This window comes from Pleurodeles waltl, chromosome 2_2 (genome assembly GCF_031143425.1).
Source record: "Pleurodeles waltl isolate 20211129_DDA chromosome 2_2, aPleWal1.hap1.20221129, whole genome shotgun sequence".
In the NCBI taxonomy this organism is placed as follows: Eukaryota; Metazoa; Chordata; class Amphibia; order Caudata; family Salamandridae; genus Pleurodeles; species Pleurodeles waltl.
The window spans coordinates 407,011,199-407,031,004 of NC_090439.1; the positions used below are offsets into that span (position 1 = coordinate 407,011,199).

At 42.9% G+C, this 19,806-nt stretch overlaps 1 protein-coding gene across 2 annotated transcripts in view; it reads right to left on the minus strand.

Moving 5' to 3' along the window:
* Nucleotides 1-3,376: 3,376 nt before the first annotated feature.
* The window catches only part of DSEL (dermatan sulfate epimerase like), a 115,061-nt gene continuing 98,631 nt past the window's right edge, over nucleotides 3,377-19,806 (minus strand). For both annotated transcript variants that reach the window (XM_069219905.1, XM_069219906.1), the window contains exon 2: nucleotides 3,377-8,929. In XM_069219905.1, coding sequence (XP_069076006.1) covers nucleotides 4,524-8,174 — 3,651 coding nt within the window. In that variant the 5' untranslated portion in view covers nucleotides 8,175-8,929 and the 3' untranslated portion in view covers nucleotides 3,377-4,523. The remainder of the gene's footprint in view (nucleotides 8,930-19,806) is intronic.

Here is a 19,806-nt window from a genome sequence, read left to right on the forward strand (position 1 = left end):
TAGCCTTTTATCTTCTGAGAATTTTAACGCATAATCTACCATACATTGTCCAGTGTTCTTGATCCAGGCAGAGATCTGGTCCAGTTGTCTATCTTGACCATTTGCATCCAATTCGCTAGCAGTCTCACCAACAGCTCTGGGCCACTGGGTAACCATAGGTAAGTATTATAACTAGATAAAATAAGGATAAAGACAAACTAAAAAAAATAGCTGCCTTTTATGTCAATAATCTCTTATCACTTCTCTCTTTCTCTTCTATAATTATGTATGGCTTTTCTCCTCTTTCAAACACTCCACCTTTTATTTAATCAAAGTTGAGGTTCTTCTCATTCTGGAGTTAACTCCCTTCACCCACCACATTTTTCTCATGAGGATTTTCTTTTGTAGGTAAGTGTATGTAGCCCTATAGAGCTTTAAAGAAATAATACCACCACAAACCCCATTCACCTACATCCATTAGAAGATAGGGAAACAACAAAACAAAAGCAATGAAATTTAAAGAAATGAATACCTGCTTTTACTGTTCGACCGGAGAGCCATCCCTCAGTCCTTTCCTGGGCTGTGGCAATATAATCTTCTTCACAGCTAAGAGGCTGGGGACCCCCTCTCTTCTGACTAGCTCTCTGGTTTCTTTTCCTACAAACTGGTGGGGTTTTATGGTTCCAGAGGGCTTAGCCAACATATTCTACAAAAACATACTCATCTTGGTGGCATACTCAGGGTCCCTCCTTTGAGTAGAGGCATCTGCACGTAGGTCCCTCTGCTGTTCTCCAGGAGACTACTTCTTCATCTTCTGCTTCTCTTCCTATATTGGGACGCCATTCCTTTGGTGCCTCCACTCTATCGTCTCCTTGTTGTTTTCGAAGAGAATAAAAACGTGCCATTCTTCCTTCTTTATATGTCTTTCCCCTGCCATCATCTTCCTTTCAGTCCTTCCATTCTTCCCCTCCTCTTCCTAGGATACTCTGTCCTTTTTACTCTGTTAGGCCCAATCCATTTTCTCTATTTAATGTTGTTTCCATTTCTTTTGCAGATATTGTGTGGGTCAGATGAAGATATTCCTTTGACATCTCTGACAAAGTTTGAAATCTGAAATCTTTGTAGACAATCAACGTAATCACTATCGAAAGCTGAGGAATTGTGTTTGTGAAGCACCAAGTAGAGTTCTACAACTAATACAGAGCACCAATTTGGTTGGTGCCTTATATACTATGAAGTCAGCACATCTTGGATGGGAAGAGTTGCAGCTAAGGCTGCTTAGTACTACCCAACGCTGGAGAACTATGACTGTGGAAAAATGTTCCAGTCTGACACCTGGAAAATATTCATAGGCGAGGAATCTGCAAGTGAAAGAATCCATCAAAATGATAGAATTTGCCCTCTCCAAAAACCATGATCTCTTCAATGGCTTCATCATATGGCAAGATATTTTCTCTGTCTAAATCTTCAGAGGCATTACTTTCATATTCTTTCTACTGACCTCAATTTCTCACTTTCAACTTCAGCAACACTTAAGTCATTAAATTAAAAAAAAATGTATAAAAGGGAAAAATAGGCCTACAATGGTGTAATTTATCAATCACAACAATATAAAAATTCACAAAACATTTTGATCAAACAGTTTTGTTATAATAATTACCATGTTCCAGTAAAATTTATCAAATATAGCAATGCTACATTGAATCTCACTCATGTAATCAAGAAACAACTTGGCATCAGGCCCAGCTTTAGCACTTGAGGCGCCTAGTGTGACATTAATTTTTGGTGCCCCAATGACCTCCTGCTCCACGGATTTCCTCACTACCACTTTCCAATAGAGCCTGTCATCTCTCCAAGGCCCCTTTCGGACATACATTTAAATTTTTTTAAGTGCAACTCATAATTCAGTCACACGCATGGCCTCATTTACAAGACCCTAGCTGCACACTGCACCACCAGAGCACCATTGTTTGTGATGCTCCGGTGGCATAGTGTGCTGGCCCATATTTATAAGGCCATGCAAAGCCACCTCACATAACTTTTAATGGCCTTGTAAGTATGGCCCCCTTTTTTGCATAACTGTGCGGGAAAGGGGAGTTCCATGGGCGTTGCTGCGGGTGTTCCTATCTGACTCATTCCCAGATTTACAAGGCTGGGAATACATCAGATTTGTTCACCACCACGCGAGTGACATTAAATTGGCTCTATGGGGAGAAATAATACTATTTTTTCCTCTTTCTACGTGTACTGCATTCTGCAGCACACATATAAAGAGGGAAACACCATTAATGATTGCTTGTGTGCAGGAAGATGTCAATTCATGCACATAAACAATCATCCCTGCAATGCAGACACCCTTGCACCATGATGCAAGGGTGCCTGCGTTGGCTCTAGGCAGCAGTTTGTGTTCTAGCACGGAAGAAAGTACTGGGCTGTGTTGTATTTCTGTAAATATGATGCATCCCATTACTTTCCAATTAACACAGCATGGCACAGCAAGCTGGCTTGCAGCACCAAGCTGCATCATTTCTTTGTAAATGAGCCCCTATGTTTTGTGATCTGCATGGTACATATTCTTTGCAGCAGGCACGCTATCCATCTGTGCTATTGTATGAGGAGACATAACTGTCATTAGAAAGAATTCCGATCTCTCATCAGCAGTAACATTAATTACCAGAGCTATCTTGACATTTTTATCACTGCTTGAAACTGCAGGACACGGAAGCGAGTTCACCTGCGTTAAAGTTATTTTTAAAAACAATGCTGCCCAACCAAACTCAGCGCCAGGTGCAGCAGCACCAGTCTTACCTCCCTAAAGCCGGCCCTATTTAGCATTAATACCAGGAAAGGGTTGTGGTCTTCACTACTAGGAATGAAAACAAATAACACGTTTTCCAGTTCTCAACATTCACCAACAAATGCAGTCTTGACCATTAGTTGTGACGTGGTATTGAATCAATGAATACTGAACGGGCTATCCAGTAAATGAGTTCACAGTAGTTCTCAAAACCCAAGTAGACATCAGCAAAACAAGGAAACATTCTAGAAAAACTATTGTTGGGGATTGTTAAAGACCCATGTGTGCTAAAGAAGGCTGTTTATTTTTCTATACAATGAAGGCCACTATAAGGATATAATTTATGAAAGACAGTTTTACCACTATTCCATCTCAAGTGCTGGTTTGGTGTAGTAACTTGTGGTGCAACAGGGTTAGGACATTTGCAGGGGCACCTTTACAGCCCAAATCGGAGTTTCAGGCCTTGGAATGATGGACAATGCTCCAACTTATTTGTGCCAGGTTAACGATGCAAACGTCTTGTAGGGAAACACTTTTGGGTGATAATTTGAACATGAGCAGTAATCCTTATCGGAAACTAAATAGGAGTTTCCACTCAAATCAAGATTTGCATCCAAGCTGAAGAGTGAGCCAAATAGCAAAAACAGATCAATAAAAAAACTAAACATGTGCAGTAGGAAAGTACACACTTTTTGGAATACCCAAAGATCTTTCATTGAGCTCTCTATGCATTGTCTCACTTTCATTTAATTCCTCTGCTTGTAATAGTTTTTAGCATTTACACTGGATTTACTCAATGTGTCTTTGAATAAGCAAATATTTTCAAACATTTTACAGCAACTCTGGCTCACTCCCTTTTTCTAGAATTTATTAGTCACAGTTATAATGGTCTAAATAAACAACAATAATCAAATTATATCTTACTGCAAGAAACTTTGAAAATGTTTCTTATGATATTTAAATATGAATTCCCCACAACAGTACAAGATAGAATGTTGGTATTACACAAATCTTACATTTATCTGCGACTTTTCCATGATGTCACCACAGCTATCAGTCAGGGCACAATTACTGTGTAAAATTTGCAATCAATCACATGGGTGCTACTATACTTTGAACAGGTGATTCTGCATCTTAAAAAGGTGTAGCTGGTCCATCTCATTGCTTGAATCATTGTATATGTAATTATGAAGGGATTGAAGAAATACACTGTGATTAGCTGGTACATCCCAGGAGGTTAATGGGTGAAACAAGAAAGTAAACTATTGAGATATTGTGTTAATGCCAAAGTGCAGTGCAAAAAATGCACGCACTATCTTCTATTAAATTTAGAATTACCAGATGTCTGTATATCTTAAAGGACATTATGTTCTAGTTTGCCACTTTTAGCTAACAAACCAATGGATTCTGGAAGTGGTACTCCTCTTTGACCAATTAGGTTAAGGGTTTAGGCTACAGAAGCTTGTTAAATGAAAAGGTAGACTAGAAAAAGGTAAACAAATAATAGGAACAATCTGGTAACTAAAACGTATTTTGTTCTTACTAGTGGTATGGTGTAAGTATTTAAAACAGTAATACATATATATTAAAATCACATCTGCAATATCAACTTCCTGTTTACAAAATAGAATCTCTGCAAGAAACTAATTATGTACACCTTTTACAAGAATAAAACATACAGTTCTGATTGTTTTTTTAAGAAACTATGTGAAGATCGTTAGTTCAAATGAATGCTGACCTGCAGCACTTAATTGATGAACTTTGGATATCCTAAGCGATCCATTAGTGTCCAGCAGATATTCTCTATCAGCCTAATCTCCTCCCCTGGCATGTTCCTTTTCCAGCTGTCAATATGTATTGGTGAAATCTCCCCTTCATAGGGAAGGTAGAATAGGTTTGTGGAGCTTGCAAACAATATTTGGTTTAATGTCGCCGGAGACACAGGAATGCCAAGGAAGGCATAAATACTTTCTGTTGTTTTCTGTGGAAAATTTACAATGTCTTCAAATTTAACCAGTTGGTAGTTTCTTTTTGGCAACTGTTTGTTTATTCTCATGGCAGCTGCAGTGTTCACAAACCACAAATATGCCAGCATGGAGACTGCATTTGATTTAGAACTAGATAGCTCCTCTCTCAGTGACTCATACTCACGGGCAAGACCTGAGTTGGAATTGCATTTCTCTATGCTATCCTGAGCTTTAAACATCTGATCCAGGTGATGGGCAATTTTGTTCACGCTATAAAAGTTAGGCCTGCTATTGTAGATCATGGAGAAGATCCATGCTCTAGGGTCTCTTACAACAAACAAGGCCCTTAAAGATGAGCCAACAACTTCTTGGAAAAAAGGCAGTTTTAAAGTCCAACTCCCACTGCTTAAACTGAGCACAGGTCGTGAATGGGGATAATCCATAAGGTGTCTTCTTAGCTGTTTTATATATTCTGCATCCTTGTCAAAACTACCTCTCAATCTAATCCTCTTGTCAGCAACAATATCTTTCCTTCGATATCTCTTCTTCTTCTCTTTACTTACCACAGAATGCTGAGCAAACCCACTCTGGTTTGATTCATGCAGGTGAATGTTTTGTAAGTGAAGCTTGGTGTTTTGGACAAGAGATTGGAGCCATCCTCGCATTACAAGGAAGTGACCATCTTGAACATCAGCGTTGCTCCATTCACAAGCATCAATAAAGGGGTCAATTTTGAATTCACTTTCTGGGATAGGCAAATAGGCTGTAGGAATCCTGATGTAGAGGAAATCAGTGCTATTGAAAAAGAGTTGCTTTAAAATATCTGCACCCGAACCAGGTAATGAAGTAATCACAACATTTGGTAAGTCAAGAAAGGGACTGCCCATTGGCTGTGATCTTTTCAGTGTGTCTGTTTCCTTCTCCACTGAATCACTACTCTCTTTTGAACAGATAGGCTGACTGCAGGAGCTCCATACATCCACCAATTCAATGAACCACAGTGTAATAACAAGAATTAGGCCCAAGCGCATCAGTTTCCTGAAAGAGTTGTAAAACCTCCATTGGAAAGCCAGCACAGCCAAACTTACACACATGAGGAGTCCTGCAAGTGCATTTACTTTAAATCCAAACTGGAGCAAGTATCTATTGTTTAAAGGGATTTTATCTACTGTTCCTGTGCCCACACCAAATCTAGTAATTGTTTCCTGATCTTCCACCTTGGCATAGCCACCAAAACCCAGATAATTATATCGTGCACTCAAGTCATTATAATCTGTTATTACTGATATTATTTTCTCCGTATTGTTGACATTTAAGCTAACCCTTAGTCCATATTTACTATCATCCACAAACTTGAGATTGGAAACATTGACATATGGCCCATAGAATAGGTAGGCAATCCTAGTTACATGGCTCCCCATGGGAAAGGTCACATTGACAAATTGTGTCCAGCGCTTTTTGAATTCAGCAGCCTGTTCTTCCTCTTGTATCCTCGCAAGAGGGCTATTTCCATGGTGATCTAACCATAACATCTTGTAATGGGCATCCCATACATCCATCATGGCCCCATTGAATCGATTTACAAACTTATAAGGTACGTACTTAAAATCAATATCCAGATTGTGGAAGAAGGCACTGACCAAACTAAGGGGAGAGTCTTTTTCTTTCTCAATATGGTCCACTACTAGCAGCGTCTGGGGATTTAAAAGTACTAAAGCACGGTAAACACTCTTCAGTCTCATGGAGGATGGGTAGGCAGACACTGCCTCACCACTTACAAACATCATTTCTCCATGCTGGCTAGCAGTTATGATATCTCCAGCTGAGTCTCCAGCCTCGTCAGTTGTCCATTTCAGCCACTGTGCACATTCACCTAGTTGACCCTCCCAAGGATTGTTGCACTGACTGGTAGATGATGGGGCAAATACTAGTACATTATTTAAGTGGCTATATTTTGGTCCATACAGAGCTTCTGAAACGAAAACCTGACCATTTGGGGCAAATGTAAATGAGTTTTGGTCTGGGTGCTCATGGCCAGGATTGAAGCTTCTCCATCCATCAATCCAGGAATATGGTTGAAAATGCACTATATCATAGACAGCCCGGCCACCAAGCTTTCCTGATTTAAATGAAAGAAATGTGTTAGTCTGAGTATTTGGCAACCCAGCTCCGTATGTAATGACCCCCCAGTTGGGAAATATATGCATCTTAGCAGTGCCATAGTCTGAAGGAGGTTGAGGTATTAAGCTTGGATCGTACCATATGAATTCTGTGTGAAGAGTGCTCCACCTCTGAGCACTAGATTGTACCATAGGCCCATCTTTTGGCCTATGCTTTCTGATTTGCTGCGCTAGCCAGTTGCCTGCTCCATTTTTTAACACAAACTTGTCCAGAAATACTAACTGGCTTTCTGGACCATAGAACCAATTATAATTTGAGTCTGCAATGCCTACCGTCCTCTGAAAGCCTGGCAAAAGTGTTGCATAATAAAACCAAAAGTGCATTTTGAGCCAGTTATTTTTCAAGTTATTCATCCCAAAATGACGCTGTGCCAAGAAAACGTACTGGGTGATTGATTTTGATGTGTAGCTGCCATAGGCAACTCCTTCGTCTAAGGAGCCATCAACAACATGATTGAGCAAAAACATAGTCTTTTCCATTACATCAACAACAGCTTGCTTCCAAATGTGAGCTCGGGACTCCTGGTAGAGGCCAGTGACGAGGGCCCCCGTGAGCAGCGCTATCATGTTAGTGGCTTGGTGGTTATGAAGCAGCTGCTTGCCCCAAGAACGCACTTTTGAATATTCATACATTTCCTCACTTACACTCTGTATCTTCACCAAGTAGCTATGTCTTCTACTATCATCTAGTAAGCCATACAAGAAATCAAAAGCCGTGGCGAAGCCAGTGAGGGAGTGGCCAAGGGGCACCTCGTCTCCGGGTGCGTTTTCAACCAGCCAGTCCTTGTAGCCAGCCATTCTGTCCATGTACTCCAGCGCAAAGGCAAAGGCCGCTTTATCCTCTGGGCAAAGGAGACAATACAACGCCAGGGGAGGAAGGTTGTTGCCATATATCTCGTTCCACTTTGCAGAAAAATCAGCATGCTTGGTTGGCGGCAGGAAGAATGATGGGCTGGACAGCATTGTTGATACTGCACTCTTGATGGCCCTAAATAAATGCAAATGGCTGCTGCGCGACTGTTGTTTCATTATGCGAATGTCCTCAGCATCGAAATACAAGCTTGGATGAAGACTGAACTCCTGCTGCTGAGCTCTGGCAACAACATCTTGCAGTTTATGCTTTTGGTATTGATCCGAGTCATCTGTGAAAGTCAGCCAGTCAGAATAATTGCTTACAGATCCTTCAGAGTGGGAGAGAGCTGGGATGAAAAATACCATGAAGAAGTAATGTCCTGTAAACATCAGAGCCATGATCCATTAGGCGAATGCTTCCCTTCAGGCAAACGTTGCTTTTCCAAACAAAGTGCTTCTTTTTTCAGAGTGTGCACATTCTGAAGAAAAAAGAGCGTTCACAGGGATCTTCCGAATAACAGTGTCAAAGATCGTATTTGAGAAAATGATTGCATGCTACGTGCATTTATTCATCAGTATGAAAGTTAAAATAAGAACAAAAAACAAAAGGGTCAAAATTATTTTTCCGCATATTCCAGAAAGCACACATTTATTTCAAACATCGGGAACTCCGAATGGGAGAACCTAAAAGACATATCCATTTCGTTGCCTTTTCAAAAGCTTAATGCCAGGAAATCGTACATCACAGTCAACTTTTTAAAGGAGCACTATGCAGTTTAAAAAGTCATTTTCGCAGACGTTAGGATCACGATGAATTCATTTAGTTGATTCAAAATGGACTCCCCCATCTATTAGGTCATGCTTTGGATTTCCAAAAGCATAGTCAGACGTGGAATGTATGACTCGTGGTTCATTTGCTTTCCTGTGTTGCAGACACGATCAGACCCCTCCCCTTCTGTCTGCTCTGACATACTCTTGTGAAAACTCTCCAATGCTCCGTTGGTTTGCACTTGAAACATTGTAAAGTAGCGGTAATCTGTTATTTTCAGCTCTTCTCCCTGTTTCATATCCTTCTAAGCACCGAAGCAGCTCAGTGTCTCCCGACTCCGGACGTCGTTCATTCTTTCCAGCTGCACAGCGGGTGGATTCATCATCTGGAAAGGAAAATAAATAAATCTGAGTAACAAGGAATTTGAACCTGCACAGTCCCACAACGGCGCGTTCAGAACAAATACAGCAACAGTATTAAAACAGGATACATTTCTGCAGCTACATGTCTAGAGGGTCGGACTGGGACAGAAAATAGTCCCGGGCACCAAAATAAAAGTGGCCCCGAGAGCAGCGTAATTTTTGGCTTCACCCCTACACATTACAAAAGCAATTCAAATGTGTAACCTATGATGACGCAGAAATGAAGGTTTTACATTTATTAGCGCATAAACGTAGTACTGCAATAATCAAGTGTGACTTTAACCGAACTAATAAAGATTGTACGGGGACAAAATGTGCCCTCAGAGTAGTTTGCCAACATTTATAAGCGTGCTTTATATAACGTGATGTATTAGAATTGTACTAATCTGACATAATCATAAACGTGTGCTACGATTTGCTTGTTTGAAATGTTTAGCTTAGCATAACTTTAGTGGAGGCTTTGGCCTAGCTGCCTTGCCTCACGGTTTAGATGCTCGTGTTTTTCCAACGTGCAAATAAAAGTGTATTCTTGCTTGAAGCTGTACTTTTCCAGTGAGATCGTTCACATGCTTATCTTTAAGGTTTCGTGCCAGCCTGGCATCTTCTTCTTTGCTCCAAGGTCAATCTGCAGGTGCGGACAATGGAAGCTCTGAAAGTGAGTTAATTGGTAAAATATGTTGCAACTTACGTTCCCGACTCCAAGGATAATGTATGCTTAGGTAGAAGCTTGTGAACTGTAGTTTTTGATTGGACAATTTGAAGTCAACCTATGAACCCTCCAATGGAAGACCCTTCTGGATTTGAACTGTTGTCTATTTAAACCAGGTGCACAAGGAGGAAGCAGCCATTACGAGCCCATTTTTGAGGACATTACCAGCCATTATTCGCTACCAGACATTACCCGCCATTTTGCAGGACATTGCAGCTATTATGGCCCATCTTGCTGCGACGCCATTTTGAAAGAGACTTTGATGCTTTCTCTAATTGAGAGAAAGAGACTTTGAGTAATTCTCGCCCTAGAGACTTTAACTTTGATTTGTCCCTTTGCATGAAGTAGTAGTCGTCCTTTTACCTTGCCGCTGTGAGGCAATTGCCCCGTCCACCCTGCCCCTTTGCCCCGTCCCATGGTGATCGAATCCGGTACCTGTGAGACGAAGACTTCCTTGAATGCTGATTGAATTTGGTAAATATGAAAGGAAAAATGTACAATTGCATTGTGTTTTCTTTTTAGGTAACCAACTGCTGATTTTGATGAGAGCCCTAGTTAGGAGTTTTCCAAATTAATGTTGCTAAATTGTTTTTGCATGAGGTCCCACATGCTGATGCTAATTCGAGGTTAGATGAGGATTCATTTGTTGCACAATGCAATTTGAGACCTTGTTCTGCTGACTAATTTATGCAATTAGCTCATTACAGATTATAGTTTTAGTGGTTTGCGTTGCTATTATCGAAGGTATTGTTATTCAAATGCTGCATAGATTGCATCTTTTCCACCGTTATGGACAGCTATTAATGTTCATTTACATATATCATTTGGTGTTGAGACACATTTATATTGTGCTAGCTTTGTTAATATAGGGAAATAAATGCATTAACTTTGAATAAACTGGTGTGGTTATTCATGACCGAAAGGTCATGGTTCGCCGAAATGTTTTCTGGATTAATTGTGAAGTGTTATGTTGATCAAGGTATTGCGTATGTTCGTTATTGATTATTGATTTGATTAAATTGATTACTCTCGGGTGAAGAGAGCCCCACTTGGTCAAAAGATTCATCGACCTAAGAGCGTCCAGATACAGGTAAATTATTTGGTCGGAACGCTCTATCAGTAGATGGTAGCAGAGGACGGTTTCGCCCTTTGGGACCCCTACTCGAGAGGTATATGGTGTTGAATTAACGGTTACGCCCTTTGAGACCCCACTCGAGAAGTTGAATTAGATTTTTCTTGGGTAAAACAGATTGAGAGAATGATGATGGGCTAAGTCCCCCGCGACTTTCCCGGGATCTCGGAGCTTGCGAATGGAGAGAATGGAGGTGTGGAATCAGCGTTGGCGGTACTAGTGATGGTATGAGTGAAGTTAGGATTTTGCGCTTGCACAGCTTATTGCCGCAGATTGTTTGAAAAGGTTGCGAGGATTTTAGAGAATAGCGGAGGTGCGACTCCGAGTGTAGGAGTAGGGAAGTCGTCGAACTTCATAGAGAATAGCGGAGGTGCGACTCCGAGTGAGAGAGAAGGGAAGTCGTCGAACTTCATGTGCATGTGGCGCTTTGTGCAGAAAAAGGTCCACGTGGTTGTTGTGGAGACGGGCCCTGCGAGGTCAAGAGACTCCGGAGTATGTTGAAAAGTGTATGAGACACTTGTTTTATGTTGTGGTATGGTCGGTTTAGTAGGTTGACCGGGCGTGGTCAACGAGTCGGTACGTGTGTTAAGGGAGTGAAAGAAACTTCGACTTCGGGCTTTGACAAATTCTAAGTGCACTAGAATAGATCACTGACAAGTTGAGAGCAGAGTCTGCGGGTCAGATTTGCTTGCGAAAGTGGGGACCGAGAAAGATGGAATAACTGCCGAGGCTAGTGAAAAATCCCTAAGGTCCTGAAGCGATTGTGTTACCCTTCCTGTAGTAAACCGACGGATCTGTTTTATTATTATTTGGTTGCTCGCGATACATGCTAGAAGTTGTTACGAGAGGAGCTGAGTGAAGGAGGACAAGCCGCGAGGCTTTGTCAGCCGCAGTGTGTGTGAGTGTGACGTCACTAGGAGCCGCGCTGGGATAGGTTGGTTGCAGAGAAGGGTCGCGCACGGATTGGACGCAGTCCGTGGGGCTCGATTGGAAGGGGAAAGGCAAGTGAAGAGTATTCCGGGAATTAAAGTCACCTATTGATTACAAATTTTGCGAAATAAAAGACGAGAAAATGAAATTCTTTAAAGCATTAAAGAGTGCGATGAAGGGGGAGTCTTACATTAAAGCGAGCGTAGGAGAGGAGACGCCACCCGAAGGTACACCAGCTTACATTGTAATGGAGGAAAAGGGGGTAGCTCCGTGCCTTTGGCTAAAGCAATGGCACAAGCTGACAGAGAAACATGGGAGCGTAGCGTTCCCGATCCATGGGACATTCAATATAAGGATCCTAGAGAATTTGAGATTTGCGATGTACGACATGAAGGTACCTCCAAGGCCAGCACAGTTTGAGGCTCTAGCGATTTGGGAACTAATGGCTAGACAGCAACAGCAAAAGAAGTTCGAGACCAGGATAAGAAAGGTAGAAAAGACACTAGCGGACGCTAGGTGGGATAATTCGCAGAAGGTGTGGAGGTCAGATATATTGCAGGGGATAAAATTGTTTCCCGCAATTGCTAAGGAAGAAGAGGCGACAGGTAAGAAAGCTACCTGTAAGACAAACAGGAGGTGTTCCAAAGATAGAGAAGACGAGTCAGATGATGAGGAGTTCATCATGCAATTGCTGAACGACCGTCCACCACCTTATGTGGAGAGTGAACGAGGTCCAAGTACCAGTTCTGCCCCTCCGGCACCGGTACAGAATAATGAAACTCCGAATTCAGAAGCGCCATTGGGATCTAAGGACCCGAGTTTACTGTTCACCCCGCAGATACCACAGGTTAGGAGAATATATCCAGATGTGCCTATATTGAAAACAGCAGAAAATTATCAGCCACAGGTCCCAAGGTACTACAGCAGTGACAACAGTACGGGAATGATTCTAGATCCAACCGTAGTGGGGGTACAGAATGGTCGCAACCCAACATTGGCACAAGCTGAATCAACCCAGTTTTTGATGCCTCAAAAGCAGATGCAGGGAGTAACAGCACATGCTCAGATGACGGGAAGTAAAATGGGCATGCCGGCAATGATGACCCATAGTGTGGGAATGAACATGCATCAGAACATGGGGAATGGACAGAACCCAGATGCGATATCCCTACCCATTACTGTAGGTCCACCGGTACCTTTGTACACCCAGCCTAACTTGGGTATGAGCGGTCAAGGATTAGTGGTGCAAAATGGGATGGAAAGGAGGTGCATAGAAAACACTCCAGAGACAACTCCGATAGCGGCTCAGCCAAATGGATCTGGGTCCTTGATGGAGTTTAGTCCCATATGTGCTCAGTCAACAGTGGTGAGGTCGAGTCCCCCACTGATGATACCGCTGTCATCGAACACTGAAAAGTTGCCGCAACCATCAATGGCGGTCGATGTGAATGCTACACTGATGGGGTTGAATGCGCAACAGCTGACACAGTGGTTCAACAGTCTGAATTCCACACAAAGCTCAACCAGTGGGAAGGGAGAAGACTATCTGAATAGGGTCAGGTTGAACATGGAAGCAGAAGAATTGGTGGAAGGGACTATGGGTTTGAATAGGTTAGAGTCCTACTCGGAAGAAGAGCTGAGGTATCTATGTCCCAGGATTACAAGAGAAGTGAACAAGGTACATAGAAGGTTGCAAGAAATAGCTGACAAAAATGGGGTTGAGATAGACAAGACAAAACACTTGAGCAGGAGCTATAGATTGGATTTCGGGATCACAGACTTTGAACACATGAGGTCAGCAGGCATGAAAACGCACCTTAGAGAATTGCTGCAGAGTGCACAAGTGTGGAGGTGCTTAGACAAATGGGAAAGCAGGTGGGCAAGGAAAAAGGAAAAGAAGAAAGACAGTGCCCCAGAGCAGAAGGAGAAAAGACCACAGAGTGGTGATGCAATATCCATGTTACCAATGAGGGAGACAGCAGGGGGAAAATTAATACATGTACTGTGGCACAGAAGCGACATTCAGTCTTTTACGGATGATTTTCCCAAATTGAGAGAGAAACCGATTGAATGGTATCAACAGACTGATAGGTTTGTGAAGCTTGCGAAGTGTCTTTGGGAAGACCTGAACACCCTCTTTGAGATTGTGGTTCCGGCAGATTTATGGGAAGACTGCAAAAGGGCTGTAGGTTGGACGACAAATGAACCAGAGAGAGACAGGGATACGGGTGCACCATCACCTATGGTGATGAGCTTGTACTATAAGGTGATTGAGCATTTGAAGACGAAGGTTGCCGCGAAAAATGTGGATTGGCAGAAGATTGATCGAACTGCCCAAGAGGCTAAAGAGTCGATTCATAGTTACTATGAGAGGTTGTTGAAGGCGTTCAAGAACTACAGTGGCACGGAAACAATAGAGGCGAAGGACATGCTTCATTTTGTGTTTAGATTTGTGGAAGGGCTGAGACCAGAGATAAGTCAGATGATAAAGACGCATTTGATTTGTTGGCAGTCGAAACCGATTGATGAGGTGTTGAATTATGCAAAATACTGTAGCGACGAAATTGAAGTGAAACAGAAAAGGTTGAAAGAGAAAGTGATGATGATGCAACTTAAAGCAGCTCAGACAGGGTTGCAAGGGTTGCAAGGGTTCCAACAGCAGGTACCGCAACCGCAGCCGCAGGGAAATATGGTGTTTCAGCAACAGGCGAGAGGCAGAGGCAGAGGAGGTTTTGGGAGCAATGGTCCGGATTTGAACACTGTTGTGATTCCAAATGGTGTGCAGGCAATGAAAAAGATGATGCCGTGTCACGTGTGCGGAATCGGACATTGGAAACGCGAGTGCCCGATGGTGGTGCAGGAAGGTGCAGGTGTTGGTCAGCAAAACAATGATGTCAATGCATTCCAGACAATGAGGGGACCAAAAATGAGAGGTCCAAACCCAAATTTTCAGACCATAAATCAGCTGCAGGGATTACAGCCCATGCAGCCGCAGCAGATGCAGATGCCCCGTATGCAGATGATGCAAATGCAGCCAATGCAACAGCAGTTTCCTATGGTACCTAATCAGCAAATGCAAATACCTTTGGCACCAATGAGTCAGCAGCAAGTGATGGTTCCTCCACAGGTCTCGAGTCAGGTGATGAATACAAATGGCACATTACAACAGTTCCCATTACACAGTGAGAATGGAATAAACAATGTATGGGAGAGTGAAAGTTCAGATGAGGAGGGAAATTGTGTGCTTGCAGCATCCTTGGAAGTTGATCAAAAGGGTCCGTATGTGGAGGGAAAAGTTATGGGTCATAGTGTTTCATTCTTGGTTGACACAGGAGCCACACGTTCCACTGTTAGGAGCATTGAAGTACCAAATTTGCCACTCTCAGGGAGAACAGTCCAAGTAGTGGGAGTAGCAAACAGGCATCTGACGAACCCAATCACAGATCCAGTACCAGTCAGAATTGGTAACTATCAAGGGTTGCACAGTTTTGTGGTATGTGACTCAAGCCCAATAGCACTGTTAGGGAGAGACCTATTGTGCAAATTGGGATGTTCGATTATGTGTTCGGACGAGGGAATTAGAATTCAGACGAGCAGTGATGGGGAAGAAGAGGAAAGTGTAGAAGGGGATGAGATGGAAACTGTTGGTGAAGAATATCCTCTGATTAACCTTTTTCCGATGATAACTGAAGAAGATATTCCAGTTGAATTACGGGAAACAGTCGGAAAGGAAGTGTGGGATATGACAGGAAAAGAGGTGGGATTGGTGAAAGGAGTGGAACCAGTGAAAGTGACCGTAAAACCCAATGTAACTTTTCCCCAGACCCCACAATACCACATGGCACAAGACACCCTCATGAAAGTCGCCCAACTCATTGACGAGTTTGTAAAACAGGGAGTGCTGAAGGAAGTGTTAAGCAGTCCATGTAATTCACCAATCATGGGACTAATAAAGCCGAGTGGAAAGGTCCGAATAGTGCAGGACTTGAGGAAAATAAATGACATCGTAGTTAAATGCTGCCCTGTAGTACCGAATCCAGCTGTGATAATGTTTCAAATCCCTTGCGATGCCGAATGGTTCTCAGTCATCGACTTGTCACAAGCATTCTTTTCGGTGCCTCTTCATGAGGACAGCCAATTTCTCTTTTATTTCAAATTCTTAGACAGAGTTTACAGTTGGTGTCGAATTCCTCGAGGGTTTTCTGAGTCACCGTCAATTTTCAATCAGATTCTGAAGAAAGACTTGGAAGCGTTAGAATTGCCATTCGAGTCAACACTAGTGCAGTACATTGATGACTTACTGATTGCAGCTAAGACAGAAAGTGGCTGCACAGCCGACACCATTGCGTTACTGAACCATTTGGGAAGGAATGGACACAAGGTGTCTCCTTCAAAGTTGCAGTTCTGTCAGAAGAAAGTGAAATACTTGGGACATCAAATAGAGAAAGGGTCACGGAGAATAATGAAGGAAAGAATAACAAGTGTACTTAAAATGAGTCCACCAAAGACGAGGAGGGAGGTGAGGAAGTTTTGGAGAATGGTGAGCTACTGTTGCCAATGGATTCCCAACTTCTCAACTCTAGCAAAGCCTTTACTGAAACTGACCCAGAAGGATACATTGGATGAAATTGAGCTGAAAGGAGATGAGATGGATGCTTTTATTGAATTGAAAGAATGCATGTGCAGGGCTCCAGCTTTAGGTATGCCTGATTACACAAAGCCTTTCACATTGTTTTGTCATGAACGTGATGCATGTTCTTTGTCTGTCTTGACCCAAGCCCATGGTGGCATAAACAGACCAGTAGCATATTTTTCAGCTACTTTGGATCCGGTCGCAGCAGCACTTCCAGGGTGTTTGCGCGCCGTAGCAGCAGTTGGTATCAGCCTCACTCAGAGTGAAGGAATAGTGATGGGACATCCAGTAACAGTCATGGTCCCTCACTCAGTTGAGATACTTTTGACCCGCTCCCGAACACAACACATGACCGGAGCAAGACTCACAAGGTATGAAACGATAATTCTGGGATCACCGAATGTGCAGCTGAAAAGGTGCACTACGTTTAATCCAGCAACCTTGCTTCCCGGTGAAAATGCTGAAATTGAGAACGCTGAAGACGTCGAGCATGACTGCCTTCAGGTGACTGAATTTTGCACAAAACCCCGACCTGACATTAATGATACTAAGCTTGATGAAAATGACCAAATTGTCTTTGTTGATGGGTCATGTTTAAGAGATGCATTGGGAATATTGAAAGCAGGATATGCTGTATGTACTGTAACAGGTGTCTTGGAAGCGTCCTGGCTTCAAGGAGTCTATTCCGCACAAGTAGCAGAGCTTGTAGCCCTTATAAGAGCATGCCAACTGTCTACATTGATGAAGGTTACCATTTATACTGATAGTCAGTATGGGTTTGGAATTGTACACGACTTTGGGCAACTATGGTCACAGAGAGGTTTCCTGACCTCTTCAGGGTCCCCAGTGAAAAACGGGGAGAGAATAAGGGAATTGTTACACGCCATTCAAATGCCAGCCGAAATTGCAGTGGTAAAGTGTAGTGCCCATACAAAAGGACAGGACTATGTTTCCCTAGTAAATGCATATGCGGATCAAGTCGCAAGATTCTGTGCCTTGAACTGTATATTGCTCAGGGATGAATGGAATTCGATAAGTGAGCCAGAGCTCGAACCAGCTGAAGCATTTGCCTTGAAGGTCGTGGATACAATAGATGAACTAAAAGCATTACAGAATGGCGTCGGGGAGGATGAGAGAGTTTCCTGGATTAAGTCACAATGTACAAAGAGACCAGATGAGTTATGGGTTTCAAATGAGGGAAAATATGTTTTACCAAATTGTCTCTTATCGCAGCTAGCGCGGTTCTATCATGGGCAGGCTCACCTAGGGAGAGATGCCATGATAAGATTGTTCAAAACTGATTGGTTTAACCCCAGATTTCGTCAAGCTGCAGAAGCAGTTTGCCACCGTTGTGTCATTTGTCAGCAGATGAACCCAGGGAAGGGAACAGTTGTGAACGCGAGCCACATTGGCAGGGCAAGTGGCCCGTTCAGCAGGATGCAGATGGACTTTATTGAGATGCCTGTGCATGGAGGTCTGAAGTATGTGTTGGTGATTGTGTGCATTTTTAGTCACTGGATTGAGGCATACCCTACACGTAGAAATGACAGCCTTACAGTTGCAAAATTATTGTTGAGGGAGTTGATACCACGTTTCGGTTTCCCGATCTCTTTAGAATCAGATAGAGGAAGTCACTTCAATAACGAGGTGATAAAGTTACTTTGCGCAGCGCTGAACATTGAGCAAAAACTGCATGGTAGCTATCGCCCAGAGGCCTCAGGACTGGTGGAGCAAATGAATGGTACACTGAAATCAAGAATGGCGAAAATATGTGCATCGATAAATTTGAAATGGCCTGACGCATTGCCTTTGGTGTTAATGTCAATGAGAAACACCCCTGACAGAAAGACTGGATTGTCCCCGCACAAGATTCTCATGGGCAGGGCCATGAGACTTCCTGCAGTTCCCGCAAACGCGCTTTTGAATATTACAGATGATATGGTGTTAGACTACTGCAAAGGTCTGGCTGACATGGTTCGCTCTTTCTCTCACCAGGTGGAAGCAACCACCTTGCCATCGATCCAAGGTCCAGGACACACACTGAAAGCAGGTGACTGGGTCGTGGTAAAGAAGCACGTGAGGAAGTCGTGTCTGGAACCCCGTTGGAAAGGCCCTTTCCAAGTGATCCTGACGACCACTACCGCTGTGAAGTGTGCGGGAGTTCCCAACTGGATCCACGCCAGTCATACAAAGAAAGTGTTGTGTCCCACAGATGAGGAAGTTGAAGCGCTGAAACTGCCAGTTCCTGATAATAAAGTGTCGAGCGCTGAGACAGAGCAAAACAGAACTGAAAGCGAACAGGCAGAAATAGGTGAGAGAGAATTATTCTCTGAGGACGAAGCAACTGATTCACTTGGGGAAGACCAAGGTGAAACCTCAGACAGCGACGAAGAAGCTGAGGGTAACAAAGAGCCTGAAGCAGCTGAGGGTGACAAAGAGCCTGAAGCAGCTGAAAGTGACAAAGAGCCTGACGAAAGTAACGGTGACAAAGGGCTCGAAAGAGGTGAAAAAGCAGGAGAGCCTGATCAGAGGAGGGCTTTCCCAGAAGCAGACGGTACAGAAAAAGAAAAGCAAAACCTGATTGACTCCCCAGAAAAAGGGAACAAGGCAAAACAGAATGAAGCTGTTCAAACTTCTTCAGAAGAGATCGCAGGTCCATCGAGTGGACACAGTACAAAGAGAAAGCCAAGTATAACACCAGTAAAACTGAGAACGAGAGAAAAGTTGAACGACAGCGAAGGGCCAAGAGTGAAAGAGAAAAGAAAGGAGGTGTCTGTTGCGATACCAACGTCAAGTGAAGGAAAAGACTTGGCCAAAGAGGAAAGTACCAGTGAGGCAGAATCAAAGAGAGGCAAAATTGAAGAGGAAAAGGATACCAAACAGGAGATATTCCGGTCCAGAATGGGCATATGTAGTCAATGACGATTGGACTGACGAATTTGTATCTCTTAGCCTCGAGAACGAAGAAGAGATACCAATAGAAAAGAAAAGTTTTATGGACACTGTTGATTGAAAAACTGATAAATGACATTGCTTGCTATAATCTAACGTGATACAACCAGCTGAGATATTGCTAAACCGGATGAGACATTTGCTACCTTGATAAGACTTTGATAACCTGATTGACTCTTAAACCCGATTTGAGACAACGTTGCTAACTGATAAAAGACTGAGTTATTGCCGAATTGAAAGAACAATTGCCGAATTGAGACAAATGCTGCTAACTGATAAGTGACTGAGCTCCTGAAGAAAACTGTGTGAACATTGCGCTCGTTCAGCTTTGTAACTAATTGCTAAATCGTTTTTTTTTTTTTTATAAGTGCTTCTAGCTCTCTGATTCTATACAGATCATGACACAAAACAGTAGAGTGAAATATTGTAAATATGCGTGTATAGGCTTGATAGCTGCATGTGTACTAATAATAATGGCAATAGT